Source organism: Montipora capricornis, chromosome 9 (assembly GCF_036669925.1).
Source record: "Montipora capricornis isolate CH-2021 chromosome 9, ASM3666992v2, whole genome shotgun sequence".
NCBI lineage: Eukaryota > Metazoa > Cnidaria > Anthozoa > Scleractinia > Acroporidae > Montipora > Montipora capricornis.
Genome location: NC_090891.1, coordinates 36,923,968 through 36,941,467, shown reverse-complemented (window position 1 = coordinate 36,941,467; position 17,500 = coordinate 36,923,968). Strand labels below are relative to the sequence as shown.

The window sequence follows — 17,500 nt, the reverse complement described above, 5'->3', positions numbered from 1 at the left end:
CCTTACGGATCCTCACGCGCGCAGGGTTAACCCGAGTAAATTTTATCTCATATTTCACGGTTATTCAAATAAAAACTTACATTTACCACGTAACACAGGGGCACCCAACGACCAATTTGTTGTAAAATGTATTATTATACCCCAGTTAATGAAAATAAATGTTAAGGCATTTTCAGGTGTTTTTCAGTGTTGCTGGGAAAAAATTATCTGTTCCTTTTTCCCAGCAAGACACACAAGAAATTTCCCAGCCAGCTAGATAAAATTGGTTGGTTTCCCAGCCAGCTGATCAAATTTATTTCCCAGCCAGGAATTAAATTACTTAATTACTTACTTACTTAATTAATTAATTAATATATATATATAATATATATAATATATATATAGATATATATATATATATATATAAATGAAAGGAATACTACTACTACTAATAATAATAATAATGATGATGATGATAACAATAACAATACTTATACTGATAATGATAATGGAACGATAATGTGAAACACACAGCTGTAGTTCTTGTGTTAGTATGATACTCTACATGTACTGCTGTCTCGAGCAGTTTGAATTTTAGGAGCCTTTTGTCACCCTGGAAAGCGAGCACAGAATTCATAATACCTAGCAACATTGTACACAAAAGCAATAAAATACTTGCTAGGATAAACCTGTATTGTCTACAATAAGGCAGAACAACTGGAACCTTGAAATAGCTCTTCATTTTAATTACATTTTTATTGATCTCTTCAGTTACACAATTGCTAATGTCCAATTCCTTGCTATTTCCATGGTAGCCTGAAAAATAATTAAAAAGGAAATAAATTAGAGACCAATATTAATTGGGTAGAGCCAGCAGTAATGCTGATTGAGTTTTCAGATCTAGCTATGGACTCACTAATCATTGTTATCACAGGGGACCCACACAAAGGGTGAATTTAGAAGCAATGTATGAGAATAGCAAAAAGTTCCATAATTATTATTGCACTATTCTGCAATAAATATTTACACAAGATGAGGATAAACTATCTGAAATGATGTGCTGTTGTTATTATGGCTGAAAATGGCAAATTGTAGCAATTTTTACCAGAGCAACACACGTCCTTGAAATCGCTAAATTTCCCACAAGCAGCCACAATAATGACACAGCAGAACATTTCGGATGAAGGTTAGTTTATTCTCATCTTATATGCAAATATTTATCCCAGAATTGTACAATAATATGGAACTTTTTGCTACTCTCATACATTGCTTCTAAATTCAATAATACCAAGGGTCAAACACATTATGTAGGCATCCTGTGAATGTTAGTATTTGTAAAAAGTAGACTGGAGCCCCTGTAATTCTTAGATGCAGAAACCTTACGCTTAAGTTGAAACATGTTTATCATGAATGTCTTTGCGGTTTGGCAAAAAAAAAAACAGCTTGAGGTAATAAGATCTATTTGTCATCATGGTGCAGACCAGTCAACAAATTTAGCTATTTTTCTTTCTAGATCAACTGAAAAATTAAAAAAAAATTCCCTTGACTTGCCAAATATGACAGTGAGCCACATCTTGAGCTGGATGGATAACAAGATCAGTAAAATTTCTGCAGGCCATATAGGTCTAGCACTTAAACTGGTCAAAATGAATGGACTTTCTCCACGCCATAAATTATTTTAATAAAATTTAAAATGTTACCATGACTGAACAACTGTTGAGCGTCTTCCTCCCAATGACATGGATGTGCAGCCATTCACATTAAAGGAGAATTGAAACTTAATAGACAATTGAATAGAGGGCCACAAAGGAGACAAAGTTCTCAGTGCAAACCATGAATGCCCTAACTGAACCTGATGGAAGAGAGAGGGTCGTAAGAATGAACAAACAAAGAATGGCCATTGTCACAAGCCTAACTCAACCTGATGAAAGAGAGACGGTCGTAAGAATGAACAAACAATGAATGGCCATCGTCACAAGCCTAACTCAACCTGATGGAAGAAAGAGGGTCATAAGAATGAACAAACAAAGAATGGCCATCGTCACAAGCCTAACTCAACCTGATGGAAGAGAGACGGTCGTAAGAATGAACAAACAATGAATGGACATCGTCACAAGCCTAACTCAATCTTATGGAAGAGAGAGGGTCGTAAGAGTGAACAAACAAAGAATGCCCATCTTCAGAAGCCTAACTCAACCTGATGGAAGAGAGAGGGTCGTAAGAATGAACAAACAAAGAATGGCCATTGTCACAAGCCTAACTCAACCTGATGAAAGAGAGACGGTCGTAAGAATGAACAAACAAAGAATCGCCATTGTCACAAGCCTAACTCAACCTGATGGAAGAGAGAGGGTCGTAAGAATGAACATACAAAGAATGCCCATCTTCAGAAGCCTAACTCAGTTTGGCTTTGTACAGAGACAAAGTATGACTAAAGATAATAATTTGTGATTGTTGAAAAGGAAAAGTAAACAATCTGCCAAGTAAATAAGACTTAGTGCTGTTGGTCACAATAACAATAATTGTTTTGTCAATGTATGTGTTGATGACAACAGTTATTGCTGACACAATCATACATTGTAAGAACAATAGTATGTCTTAATTAAGCACTCAACCCAATACAAAACAGCTGATCATCAGAAGCATTCTCACAATTAAAACCAGTCTGACCAAAACCAACAAAGTTTTCTTAGTCAGAGAAAAAAAAAAACAATAGTAAAAGCCTGCATATACGAACATATATATATATTTTTGTCTGGCAAAATAGGGATACTTGGATGCAGGCTTAAAGTGGGTTCTTGACAAGGTCCTAATTTCTATGTAGGAGCTATAGGTATTGATTGCCAGAAAAATAAATATTTGCGATCTCAAAGTCAAACTCAAACTTGGTTAAAGTGTTTATTGCAATTTAACTGTTACTCACATAATCATAGAACCTGCTTGATTTTAGTTCACTAAACAGGGTTTTGTATAATTCTATCTCGTCATCACTGCCCAGGGATCCCATGAGATAGATAGGCGCATGCGCATAATCAGTGCTTTTAGCGCGCGAAATCAGTTTTGCAGCTTTAGCTTTGTGGACAGAAATTTCGCTTGTTTTTAGCCTATTCCACTCTTTTCTCAGGAAAATAGTTGGCCAGTTGATTTCTTACATAGGCAGCTATGTCGGTAACGACGGAAGATAGCTCAACAACACCCTTGGTCTCAGAACTCCGCGAGTTTGTTCCGGACGGCAGCAACAGCTTGGCGGTCGTTCTCCAAAATCTTACCACCACGTTGTCTCAGTTAAGTGAGGCTTCTCAGGCACAAACAGCAGTATTGGCGGACCTAAAGGAAGATATCTTCCTCCAAGATGATGCAGCCAGGCCAAATCCCGACAGACCAGCCGATTCACTGGACATCACTCAGATCACAGCAGTAGTGAATGACTGCATGCGCGATTCAGGCGCGAACACAAACACATCAAACAACATGGCTTCTGACACTCGCTCCGACTCGGAGCCTCAGGGCCATTACAGCACCGTAGATAGCCTGACCCAGGCTTACCTACCCAACACGAAAACATCCCCGGCCATCGAGGGAAAGATTGCCACCCTCGTCGACAACATGCTCACTGGTGGCCTCTCTACCGACATGGTCAAAGAGAGCCCTGACAAATATTCACCACCGGAGAATGTCAAGCGTCTTAACGTCACCAGTGTCAATGAAGAGGTGTGGGATTTGCTCCCCCGAGTCAAACAGTGGATTTAGCATTCCAAAAAGTACAGGAATTTTTGTTGCCTGGCTTATCTGCGCTGTGTACTTTGAGTGGCAAGCTTGCTAGCTCCATTCAATCTGGCGACACGCCAAATACGAGAGAAACTCTCACGGTTATCATGGATAGCATTGCTCTTTTGTGCAATACGCACCACAAGTTGAACATGAAGAGACGGGAATTAATTAAACCCGAGTTAAATCCGCCTTACACTCGACTCTGCAAGGAAGAGATTAAAACAACATCTAAGTTGTTTGGAGATGATCTCTCTAAACACTTAAAAGATATGGCGTAACTGAAAAAAGCGGGGGTACAGATGCAAAAACCCTCAAGTACCAGCACATCATCCCAGGGCTACAAGGCTCCTAAACAAAGGTTTAACAGACCACATTTTGCAAAGCCATATGCTAGGGCACATGGGCAATTCGCCACACAGAAGGCAAATTCCCAAAGGCATTTTTTAGCCAACAGCCGGGCACCAAGGGGTGCCCACACCAAACAACACACTCCAATCCGGAAGGATCAATGAAAGACAAGGTGAGGGAAAAAGTCACATCTATTGTGAATGCAGAATTGCTATCCCAGCTGGTCCTTTAACTTTAAAGCAGGCTGTGTTAAGGAGCACATAACAAACTGGAAAGCAGTTACTACAGATCCTGTTATTCTTGATGCCATCCAGCATCATCACATAGAGTTTGAGGGGCATTGTAGACCTGTGCAGGCTACCCAACCCAGACAAATTATTTTTTTTGTCTACGGACAAAGACATCATAAACCTTGAAATAGCCAAACTCCTCACAAAAGGGGTTATAGAACCATCTAAGCCCAGTGATAGAGACTTTATCTCTACCATATTTGTGAGACCCAAAAAGGATGGTAGCCATAGGCTTATTTTGAACTTAAAACCCCTCAACGAGTTTGTGGCATACTATCATTTCAAAATGGATACCATCCATGCCGCCCTCAAACTCATGCGACCAGGATGCTTTATGGCATCAGTGGATCTTACGGATGCATATTATTCTATCCCTATTTCAGTAGAGGATCGTAATTTTCTCAAGTTTGAATGGCAAGGCAATTATTTTCGATTTACCTGCCTTCCAAATGGGTTAGCATCTGCCCCACGATTGTTTACCAAAGTGTTGAAGCCAATCTATGCTCACCTCAGATCCCTAGGGCATTTCTGCATGGGACACATTGATGACTCTTTTCTCATGGGTCACACCTATATCTCCTGCGGGGAAAACATTTGGGAGACAACAAATACGTTTCTCAAATTAGGGTTTGTCATCGACCCTACTAAGTCAGTGCTCATACCCACACAAGAATTGGAGTTTCTTGGTTTTTTGCTGAATAGCAACTCAATGACTATACGCCTTCCACCCAGGAAAGCTATTACTGTTAAACAGGCCTGTGAGAACCTTCTAAATCAGAGCAATCCTACTATTAGGGAGGTTGCTCGGGTCATAAGCTGTTGGTATCCAGTCTTCCAGGAGTGCAGTTTGGCGAGTTGCACTACAGACATTTAGAACGAAATAAGATTTCAGCTTTAACAATTAACAAGGGTGATTATGATGCACTCATGAGCTTGAGTGCAAAGGCCAGATCAGAATTGCACTGGTGGGTGATCAACGTGAATACAGCATTTAAAAATATAATGCAAACCAACCCTGACTTAACCCTCACTACTGATGCCTCTAACACAGGGTGGGGGGCAATGTGTGAAGAACAGCAGACTGGAGGACTTTGGAGAGCTAAAAAACACTGTTTCCACATCAATTATTTAGAAATGAAAGCAGTTTTGTTTGGCTTGCAATCTTTGTGTAGTGACTTAACAGATAAATACATAAGGATCCAGTCAGATAACACTACTACAGTGTTGTACATCAATGCTATGGGGGGCAATAAGTCGAATGACTGCAATGACATGGCATTGCAGATTTGGCAGTGGGCTAATAGCAGGAATATTAATTTTGACTTAGCTCATGCCACATCCCAGGCGTTACTAACGTAGTTGCTGACCAAGAATCCAGGAATTTTGATGGCTCCACAGAATGGTCCCTAAATACGAAAGTGTTTGAAGATATCAGCAATATATGGGGCCCTTTCCAAATTGACCTGTTTGCATCCAGGCTAAATTATAAGGTTCAGGACTATGTTTCGTGGAAGCCAGATCCTGGAGCAAAGTTTGTGAACCCTTTTCATATGAATTGGGCTAACTCATATTTTTACTGTTTTCCTCCATTCAGTGTAATTGCCTCATGCCTGCAGAAAATAGAATTCCACGAGGCAACAGGAGTGATACTGATCCCTCTTTGGCAAACCCAGCCATGGTTCACAACATTGTTACACCTTCTGATAGACAGACCTCTCCTTCTCCCCCAATCCACCAATCTACTAACACAACCTCACAGCGGTGCTCTACACCCAGGCTTACGAAAGCGACTTCGCCTGTTGGCTTGCAGAGTCTCCGGCAAGGCTTCCTCCAGAGCAACTTTTCAGGGAAAGCTACAGAAATTATCTTACACTCCTGGTCCGTTGGAACACAGAAGCAATACCAACCATACCTCAGGCGATGGTTTGAGTTTTGTGGTGAACAACAAGTTTCTCCCTATAGCCCATCTGTGACTTCTGTGCTGGATTTTTTAGTTCGACTTCATGAACAAGGTTTAACGTACACAACACTAAATACAGCCAGAAGTGCTATATCAGCACTCACTGTATCTTCAGACAGGACACCTATTGGGAGTCACCCAATAGTATCAAGATTCATGAAAGGGATCTATAAATGTACACCACCTATGCCTCGATATCAATCCACTTGGGATGTGCAGCCAGTTTTGTCATATCTTTCAGGATTAAGCCCAATAAAGAAGTTAGATTTCAAGACACTGACTCTGAAAGTAACAATGCTAGTTGCCCTGGTCTCCACACAGAGGAGCCAGACTTTGCATATGCTTAATATTAACTTCATGAAAGATACATCTTCATGTTTTGAGTTTGTTTTACCCGCTCACGTTAAACAAAGTAGGCCTGGCTATCAGCCACCGTCAGTGATGTTGCATGCATACCCTCATGACAAGTCCCTCTGTGTTTATTCATACCTAACGCAATACCTTAAACGAACCCAGCCCTTGAGAGGAAAAGAAACTCAGTTATTTCTTAGCTTCACCAGACCACACAAAGCAATTTCAAAGGAAACTTTGTCAAGATGGATTTGAACTATTATGTCTTCTGCTGGAATTGATGTTGCATCATTCAAACCACACAGCACTCGGTGTGCCGCCACTTCCAAAGCCAAGGCAGCATGTATTCCAATGGACGAGATTTTGCGCACGGCAGGGTGGTCCTCGTCTAGATCTTTTGATCGATTCTATGATAAACCAGTCCAATCCACAACCTTTGCATCAGCAGTACTACATATTGAGTAACTTCTAGCGAAGTCCTGTCCATTAATGTGGACTTGCTTTTTCCCGGGAGGAGAAATCTCCCGATTATTTGTACACACATTTTTTATCTGGCCAGTAGGTCATTTGAGGCCATGTTATATTGGGTGTAGTTGTTATATGTAACACCCACTGTTTGCTTTGTCGTAGACTTGTTATACTGAGCGTTTCTATTTATTTCCATTAAAGGACGTTCTTATGTTACTGTCTTCTGCAGTCTATTTGTCCTCATGTGACTGTCTTGTCTTTGAAATCTCATGGGATCCCTGGGCATTGATGACGAGATAGAATTAAAAAATTAAACGAGACTTACCTGTAAGTTGAAGTTTGATTGGAATTCTATCGAGTCATCAAACTGCACCAAGGGATCACATGCCCACCGCAGCATGTTTACCTCACATTTCACCCTCCCAGACTGGGTATGGTTTTTTGAGGACTTTTGTATTCTTCTACCCTGGTGTCAATTGCGACACTCTCATTCGGCTGTGAATACTGATTAAGCGCATGCGCCTAGCTATCTCATGTGATCCCTTGGTGTAGTTTGATGACTCGATAGAATTCCAATCAAACTTCAACTTACAGGTAAGTCTCGTTTAATTTTTTAATTATGCCAAATATCTGCCAACAGGTTCTTACAAAAGGATCTCTTCGCAGGAGTTGTCGAGGGTAATAATCGTCTTTCTAACCAAATAAACTAAATTAAAATAAGTGCGAATTTTTCTTGATTTTTACCTTGTGTTTGAGGAAAGCACCTGGTTGATCCCGTGGCTGCCTACACGAATAAGAAAAATACGTACTGCTGTCAATTTTTTACAATTCGTTGGCTCAATTCGCTTCAACTGTAACAGATCATCACGCACTTGACTAATACAGATAACCGAAAAAAAGCATTAAAACAACTACAATAGGAAGTCTTATACCTCCGAAAACGCTAACAACAAACACATTGTACACCGTCGAAACTCTGGTCGAAACTGAAATCTGTGAATGAAAATACAAGTTAATACTGTTAAATTCACTCTGTTCGTTTCAATTCAATGTAGAAGAACATCAGGAGAATCTCAGCATACCACAGGCCCCCCAAGCTGAAAATACGTGGTGTATGCGACAGTTTGTGTATATAGAGAATTGTATGGGAAAATCACCGATCGTAAAAAAATTGTGTAAATAACTATCTCATTTGAAATAAAGTTTTCCTACCCCAAATGTGTGACCAACTTGTCTCGTTTTGGCGAGTTTCGAGCCATTCTGACGCCGTTTAGTGAAGTCATCCGGAAGGCCGTTGCTGAAATAATGGGAAGGCCGGTGACTCCGTCCATCGCTGGCCAGACCTCACTCCACAAATCGTTTTCTCCTCAACAGGAAAAGTCCCGAATCGCAATAAAAACAACAGTTCCTTAAAGCCCAATAAATTTCACTCCAAGTACGTGTGTTTCGGCGGCCGAAAGACTCGTGGCGAACGAAAACTTTGCCTTAAAGTTCACCTCTTCGGCTTTCCTGAGAGGCTTGTGACCGGGTAGTCAACAACGGAAACTCGCAAGATGGTTTCAGCCTCAACTCTGATTGGTCCATTTGAATTTGACCGCGCGCTGGCAACACGACCGTTGTTGACTGCCCGGTCACAAGTCAACAACGGTCGTGTTGCCAGCGCGCGGTCAAATTCAAATGGACCAATCAGAGTTGAGGCTGAAACCATCTTCCGAGTTTCCGTTGTTGACTACCCGGTCACAAGCCTCTCAGGAAAGCCGAAGAGGTGAATTTTAAGGCAAAGTTTTCGTTCGCCACGAGTCTTTCGGCCGCCGAAACACACGTATTTGGAGTGAAATTTATTGGGCTTTATGGAACTGTTGTTTTTATTGCGATTCGGGACTTTTCCTGTTGAGGAGAAAACGATTTATGGAGTGAGGTCTGGCCAGCGATGGATGGAGTCACCGGCCTTCCCATTATTTCAGCAACGGCCTTCCGGATGACTTCACTAAACGGCGTCAGAATGGCTCGAAACTCGCCAAAAGAGACAAGTTGGTCACACATTTGGGGTAGGAAAACTTTATTTCAAATCAGATAGTTATTTACACAATTTTTTTACGATCGGTGATTTTCCCATACAATTCTCTATATACACAAACTGTCGCATACACCACGTATTTTCAGCTTGGGGCGCCTGTGAGCATACAGATAAAATAACAATGGAAATTAATCTTACATGTAAATGAGGAAAACAGCACAATCCGTGTTCGTCGATCTCTCGAACCTCCGCGCGACCCTCCGCGCGCTTTTAACAAACGACCTAGACTTGCCACAAGTCGACCATCCCAGGAGAAAATGTTTCGGCGAGCGAATCGTGATTTTTCGTACGCGAAGTCGTTCCGGGCGTATCTAGACGAAGGACTTAACCGACACAGGTTTTTTCCGCAAGCGCAATCACTCTGACCAGCCGTCGTATGTTTGTCGTTCTCAGTCTTCAGAGTTTCCACAGCCAGCTCGGGTTGAAATGCTAGATTCCCAGGCAAAACCTCTATCAATAATAAATTTCCCAGCCAGCTCATCGGAACACCTGTATTTTTGCCAGCCAGCAAGATTCCTCTGAGGAACAGATAAAGTGAGGAACAGATTCGTTGGGTGCCCCTGGTAACAACATTGCCCAAAACGATTTCTGATAAATCTGTGTCGAAAAAAGCGTTGATCTCTCTCTAAAATCATTTTTTGGAAATAAGTTTCCGCCATACATTTTCTTATAGCGACTTGCAATGTTTGCCCCCTGGCGATCCCAGAACCCTTTGCGTACAAACGGGGATTTACTGGCAACTCTTCTATTCTCTTTCGCTTCGCTCAGCCGAATAGAAAACATTTCTCTTATATGTATAGAAGAGAGAAGTAACAAACAAATAATGGAGGAAGCCGCCAGCAATGGTCGAGTTTATTTAAAAAAAACTGAGCCGGGAACACATTGGATACAGGTTACAAGCCAAGGAATATAAGAACAAAGTCATACGCTATTTAAAACGACAATACAAAATAGTAAGGAAAAAACAGCCTCGAGTAAACTGGTCGGCGTCAAGTGGTGTGACATTCATGAGGAGTGGCATATAAAGGCCTAATTATCCCAATGGGAATTAATACCAAGCAACCTAATTAGACACCTAAAAGAAATACATATTCATTGACCTTCACTCGGACTCGCAAGTAGCAAATGGATGTTTCTGAATAGTTTACATAAGAAGAATCTCAGTGAACCCAACGAAAAGATAGCCCAAAGTGTGCGAATATGTGTGAGAAAACCTACGAAAAGACTGAGCAGGTCCTTTTTCCATCCTTATGCACTAGTCATTTGTTTCCCCCACCCCCTGACCCCCGGGGATGGGTAGGGAAATTACATTTGAATGGTTGTAAAGTAGGTGTATTTCCACTGGGGACTAGAGCAGAAAAACACACGTAATTCCCCCACCCCTCTGTTCCTAAAAGATTCTGAGTCATCAAGGAAATGTTAGGAAGATTACCACAATATACAGTTCTCGCCATTTGTGTGTGCCACATGATCTATATAAGGAACGAAACAAAAAAAAAAGAAAAAAGAACTGGATAGAAACAAGACAGGAATAAGCGACCAATAAAGAAAAAGTTTAGACATGATTGCTGTTCTTTTGTTTTTTTGCACGTGTGAAAATACTCATTACCATTGCTCTTCGTTTCTTTTCAGTCCCAGGCCTCCTAGGTAAAAATTCCCCGATATTTCCCCCTGTATGTCCCCAGAAGGGTAGGACAGAGGAACGAAAATCTTGTAATTTCCCTACCCTCTAGAGGCGTAATTGTGGCGTAATCTCGCATAATTGCCCTAGTAATTTCCCCATATGTCCCCACTATCCCCGGGGGTCGGAGGGTGGGGGAAACAAATGACTAGTGCATTATTCTGTCGTAAAATTCGTGGACAAACAAGTTTCCTATTCAACGTTATAAGAGAGACATGGGCAAAACAAAAAAATAGAAACACTGAAGGGCTGTATGTGGCTACTGAAACGAATCAATATTTAGCTTCTTGTTTAAAATGTTCTTTGAATGGCCAGAACCTTCATCCCTTCTCCGCACCTTTGAGGGAACGCTGAGGTTTGGGTAGTCTCCTTCGATGCCGTTCTTTGTGTGGTCACGCGTTGCGTGACCACACAAAGAACGGCTGCGTAGGACGCGTAGGACTAAGGTTTGGGACGAGAGAAATACATTCTCGTACCCAGAGCTGCGATCCTCTTTGGCGTCCTTACACATCCCTAGCCGTCCTTTGGCGTCCTTACACATCCCTAGCCGTCCTTTGGCGTCCTTAGACATCCCTAGACGTCCTTTAGCGTCCTTACACATCCCTAGCCGTCCTTTAACGTCCTTACACATCCCTAGCCGTCCTTTAGCGTCCTTACACATCCCTAGCCATCCTTTGGCGTCCTTACACATCTCTAGCCGTCCTTTAGCGTCCTTACTCATCCCTAGCCGTCCATTAGCGTCCTTACACATCCCTTGCCGTCCTTTAGCGCCCTTACACATCCCTAGCCGTCCTTTGGCGTCCGTACACATCCCTAGCCGTCCTTTAGCGTCCTTACACATCCCTAGCCGTCCTTTAGCGTCCTTACACATCCCTAGCCGTCCTTTGGCGTCCTTACACATCCCTAGCCGTCCTTTGGCGTCCTTACACATCCCTAGCCGTCCTTTAGCGTCCTTACTCATCCCTAGCCGTCCTTTAGCGTCCTTACACATCCCTAGCCGTCCTTTAGCGTCCTTACACATCCCTAGCCGTCCTTTGGCGTCCTTACACATCCCTAGCCGTCCTTTAGCGTCCTTACTCATCCCTAGCCGTCCTTTAGCGTCCTTACACATCCCTAGCCGTCCTTTAGCGTCCTTACACATCCCTAGCCGTCCTTTAGCGTCCTTACACATCCCTAGCCGTCCTTTAGCGTCCTTACACATCCCTAGCCCTATTTAAAAACCGAGAAATCTGACGCATTTTTAAACATATAATATATGGCAACCCAGTAATTAATGATTTATAAGAACTTTACCACTTTATCCTCGAAAAGGTTGGGTGGTAACGGGAACAGTGTGAGCTGGCCATTCACTTAATAGATGTATTACGCCTGGAGGCTATCACGTGGGATGCGTTGATCGATGAGTAGCTTAGGACAGTAATAGTGTTTATACGACCGAAGAAACTTAAATAAAAAGGCTTACGGCAACACTCAGTACGAGTCATCCTTTTGGTCTAACGTCGAGGGTCGACGTTTAACATGTTGAGGGTCAGGGTTACATGTAGAGTGTTCCAAAAAATATAATAATGAAAGAAGTTTACCGAACTACCACAGTGACATAAAACAAAGTATAAAACGCTTATGTGTTTTTGGTGTCATAGTGTCTTCCGATAATTATTGCCCACGCGCCCTTCTTTCGATGAGACTAATATGACAAACTGCCAGTATAAGTGGAAAGTTTATAAAACGAAGATTGCAAAGAGGTAAATTTTTTTGTTGTATTGGATAGATTAGGGTTTAGAAAGCTGCAAAACACAATATCGCCACTATAAGTGAATTAAAAACTCTCATGTCAGTTAATACAACCATCCAATCTGCAAAATGTCAATCAGTGACAGTATTCCTTTTGTTTTATGGGAAAACTTTTCTAATAGTTAAACAATGGACATTCCCATGGGTCACGTCAACAAATAACACGTCATGGAAAAGGTGTTTGGAATCTGAAATAAAGCAGGACGCTAAAGGACGGCTAGGGATGTGTAAGGACGCTAAACGACAGCTAGGGATGAGAAAGAACGCTAAAGGACGGCTACGGATGTGTAAGGACGTGAAAGGACGGGTAGGGATGTGTAAGGAACCAAAAGGACGGCTAGGGATGTGTTAGGACGCCAAAGGACAGCTAGGGATGTTTAAGGACGACAAAGGACGGCTAGGGATTTTAAAGGAGGCTAAAGGACGGCTAGGTATGTGTAAGGACGCTAAAGGACGGCTAGGGATGGGTAAGGACGCTAAAGGACGGCTGGGGACCAGTAGGGAAGCTAAAGAACGACTAGGGATGTGTAAGGATGCTAAAGGACGGCTAGGGTTGTTTAAGGACGCTAAGGGACGGCTAGGGATGAGCAAGGACGCTAAACGACGGCTAAGGTTGTTTAAGGACGCTAAAGGACGGCTAGGGATGAGTAAGGACGCTAAAGGACGGCTAGGGATGTGTAAAGACGCTAAAGGACGGCTAGGGATGTGTAAGGATGCTAAAGGACGGCTAGGGTTGTTTAAGGAGGCTAAGGGACGGCTAGGGATGAGCAAGGACGCTAAACGACGGCTAAGGTTGTTTAAGGACGCTAAAGGACGGCTAGGGATGAGTAAGGACGCTAAAGGACGGCTAGGGATGTGTAAGGACGCTAAAGAACGACTAGGGATGTGTAAGGATGCTAAAGGACGGCTAGGGTTGTTTAAGGACGCTAAGGGACGGCTAGGGATGAGCAAGGACGCTAAACGACGGCTAAGGTTGTTTAAGGACGCTAAAGGACGGCTAGGGATGAGTAAGGACGCTAAAGGACGGCTAGGGATGTGTAAGGACGCTAAAGAACGACTAGGGATGTGTAAGGATGCTAAAGGACGGCTAGGGTTGTTTAAGGACGCTAAGGGACGGCTAGGGATGAGCAAGGACGCTAAACGACGGCTAAGGTTGTTTAAGGACGCTAAAGGACGGCTAGGGATGAGTAAGGACGCTAAAGGACGGCTAGGGATGTGTAAGGACGCTAAAGGACGGCTAGGGATGTGTAAGGATGCTAAAGGACGGCTAGGGATAAGTAAGGACGCTAAAGGACGGCTAGGGATGTGTAAGGACGCTAAAGGACGGCTAGGGATGAGTAAGGACGCTAAAGGACGGCTAAGGATGTGTAAGGACGCTAAAGGACGGATAGGGATGAGTAAGGACGCTAAAGGACGGCTAAGGATGAGTAAGGACGCTAAAGGACGGATAGGGATGAGTATGGACGCTAAAGGATGGCTAGGGATGTGTAAGAACGCTACAGGACGGGTAGGGATGTGTAAGGACGCTAAAGGACGGCTAGTGATGTGTAAGGACGCTAAGGGACGGCTAGGGATGAGTAAGGGCGGTAAAGGACGGCTAGGGATGAGTAAGGAGGCCAAAGGACGGCTAGGGATGTGTAAGGACGCCAAAGGACGGCTAGGGATGTGTAAGGACGCTAAAGGACGGCTAGGGATGAGTAAGGACGCTAAAGGACGGCCAGGGATGAGTGAGGACGCTAAAGGACGGCTAGGGATGTGTAAGGACGCTAAAGGACGGGTATTGATGTGTAAGGACGCTAAAGGACGGCTAGGGATGTGTAGGGACGCTAAGGGACGGCTAGGGATGAGTAAGAACGCTAAAGGACGGCTAGGGATGAGTGAGGACGCTAAAGGACGGCTAGGGATGTGTAAGGACGCTAAAGGACGGCTAGGAATGTGTAAGGACGCTAAGGGATCGCTAGGGATGAGTAAGGACGCTAAAGGATGGCTAGGGATGAGTAAGGACGCTAAAGGACTGCTAGGGATGAGTGAGGACGCTAAAGGACGGCTAGGGATGTGTAAGGACGCTAAAGGATGGCTAGGGATGTGTAAGGACGCTAAGGGACGGCTAGGGATGAGTAAGGACGCTAAAGGACTGGTAGAGATGAGTATGGACGCTAAAGAACGGCTAGGGATGAGTAAGGACGCTAAAGGACGGGTAGGGATGTGTAAGGACGCTAAAGGACGGCTAGGCAGGGGCGCCCAACGAGAATATAGTTCTAAACCACTTAAACATAGCATTGCTAAACGTATTTTAGTATTTAAACGGCAGATATAGGCATATTTTTATCCCCTAAAAATTTTTTATCTGTTCGGATTTCCTAGCTGAAAGTCTAGTGATCCGAAAATTATAGAGATCGAAACTTAACTTTTCGAAAATTTCAGCCGGAAAAAAGGCTCCCGAAAATTCTAGGTGACCTTTTTAGGGTAAAAATCCGTTTAAAATGGGCAATTATACCATTTTTTAGATGTTCGAAAATACTAGGACAGGCGGGGAAGCAAAAAAATCTCAAAAAAATGTTCCGAAAATTCTAAATCTCAAATCATCTTCCGAACAGATATTTTCCGAAAATTGACGTTGGGTGCTCCTGGGCTAGGGATGTGTAAGGACGCCAAGGGACGGCTAGGGATGAGTAAGGACGCTAAAGGACGGCTAGGGATGGGAAAGGACGCTAAAGGACGGCTAGGGATGTGTAAGGACGCTAAAGGACGGCTAGGGATGTGGAAGGACGCCAAAGGACGGCTAGGGATGTGTAAGGACGCTAAAGGCTTGGTAGAGGACTTGAGGATCGGTACATTATAGGGTATCATATATAAAGTACCTACCTGGCCAAGAGGATCGCAGCTCTGGGTACGAGACTGAGAGAAATAAAGATTGTTCACACGGATGGTGACAACGCCACAGCAAACGGCAGATAGAAAAGTTGAGACTACTAGGAATCAGTATGAAGGATATGTATCATAACTCAAGTAGCAATAACATAACAAACAGCGTTGAAGGAAGTATCCACATTGCAGGTTCTCACGCGCTTGCGGTTTTTATCAACGTCATTAGCATCGTTTGGATATGTTGTTTTTTTCAAATTTCAATTGTGTTATTCCGTTTGAACTGCTGCTTGTCAAAGAATAAAACGCTGGCTGGCCTCCTCTCGGGTGTTAATTTTATGATCCTTTGGATGGACGCAGTAGTATTAATCTATTGTTACAGTGGATTCGGAAACTGTGTCCTCTTTCCTGCAGATGGGAATGGAATGGTTGTTCTCTTTGTTGCCACTCCTTTCTCCTATGTAGTCCAGTTTGTTGTAGACTGTGTTATTCCTTTGAACAGAGTGGAAGATAGGAGAAATGTTGTAACCACAGATTTCGTTAACGAGCTCGAGCATTTGATTTACAAAGAGAGACCTGTTGTCAAATGGACTGCAGAATATTACAATTCTTCGGATGACAATGAGCCAGAATATTCAGAGGTAATGGTTTTTTAATAATAATAATATAATAATGCTTTATTTATATAGCACTATTTCCCTTTAGCCCAATAGCGCTTTACAATAATTACAATCCAAAATAGGAAAATTTACAAGTAGCAATAGGATGGATTTTTACAATTTTCGGATAAAAACTATATTAAAAACTATTTTAAGATATGAAAACTATATTTCCAGGTAAAAAGACTATATTACATGCTAATCTCAGTTATAACTTGAATACCTCAATGTTAAGTGCACCAATCATGATTGTTATATTGAACTTCAATGTCTGGAAACTCATACGCGTACGAAACTGTTTCATTATGTATTTCTGTTTCACCAAAAATGGGTACGTAGCGTGTGGACTCAAACAACATGAAACTCAGTTGTCATTCAGCTAGTGTGTGACTTTCGCGCACACAGAATGGCAAATATTGCACGGAACCAGTCTAAAATTCAAGCGGTCAAACCTCGGGTCAACCATTCGAAAAGGATCCTATTTTTCTATCCCAGGGTTTGTTGTGTCTTGAAGATGGACTTCGATTAATTCATCAGTAACATGATATTTAAGTAAACAACCACGCAGTTTTAAGTAATCCATGAGACAAAAGATAATCACCTGAACGTTTGCTATGACATTAAGTCACTTGCGATTAGCGAAACATGATAGCATGTTGGTTCAGCTGTGGATTTCATCACGCAATGAACAATGTAATTTTTTTTAGTTTCCAATGGCTGCAAATTGATAATATCGATCGCGGAAGAATTATTGAAGTAAAATAGTAATTGTGAATCCAGAGTAAGGTTGAATAAGGCGAACTCCCACGATTATTTGTCACAAGGATTCGTCTCGGGATCCGTTGCCAGGCTGAAGACGTCTGTCCACAGAAATAAAAATCTATTCATAGTTGATGGAAGGTACCAGCCGTATGTGCGTAAAAAGGGTACGGAGTAATGTTGTATGATTAAAGTACATCGAATCAAAGACGGGAGTTTTATGATAGTGAGAAAATTCGTGATTTAATTTGTCTTTTGTTAGCCGGTTTCCTCATCTGTATACTGACCTACATTGGGTAGCCGTTAAGTCACCCGGTTAGTGGCTACCTCAAGGCCCATGAAATATACTCCGATCCAAAAGTAGCCGTTAACTCACCTTGGTTAGTGGCTACCTTGGGGTCGGTAGTTTATATCGCGACCCAAAGGCAGCCGTTAAGTTATAAGGTTAGTGGCTATCTCAAGCTTAAGGTCGGTATTGACAAATAAACTACGAATTTTCTC

General features: G+C 42.5%; 2 protein-coding genes and 1 long non-coding RNA gene across 4 annotated transcripts in view; 2 read left to right on the top strand and 1 right to left on the bottom strand.

The window, feature by feature from the left end:
* Window positions 1-701: 701 nt before the first annotated feature.
* Window positions 702-8,250, bottom strand: LOC138015792 (uncharacterized). Its single transcript, XR_011125641.1, has 4 exons — window positions 8,100-8,250; window positions 7,912-7,951; window positions 4,897-4,967; window positions 702-795 (listed from the first exon to the last, which is right to left on the bottom strand). It is a non-coding gene; the product is annotated as an uncharacterized lncRNA (long non-coding RNA).
* LOC138015791 (uncharacterized) lies at window positions 5,803-16,216 on the top strand. Its single transcript, XM_068862903.1, has 2 exons — window positions 5,803-7,761; window positions 16,084-16,216. Exon 1 carries the CDS (start codon window positions 5,995-5,997, stop codon window positions 6,952-6,954), a length of 960 nt encoding a protein of 319 aa, XP_068719004.1. The 5' UTR covers window positions 5,803-5,994; the 3' UTR covers window positions 6,955-7,761; window positions 16,084-16,216.
* Window positions 15,602-17,500, top strand: part of LOC138015790 (uncharacterized) — a 14,468-nt gene continuing 12,569 nt past the window's right edge. For both annotated transcript variants that reach the window (XM_068862902.1, XM_068862901.1), the window contains exon 1: window positions 15,602-16,222. In XM_068862902.1, the coding sequence (XP_068719003.1) occupies window positions 15,701-16,222 (522 nt within the window). In that variant the 5' untranslated portion in view covers window positions 15,602-15,700. The remainder of the gene's footprint in view (window positions 16,223-17,500) is intronic.

Bases quoted from the DNA above. Each gene is read 5' to 3' on its own strand.
- LOC138015791 (XM_068862903.1), top strand. From the start codon at position 5,995: ATGCCTGCAGAAAATAGAATTCCACGAGGCAACAGGAGTGATACTGAT.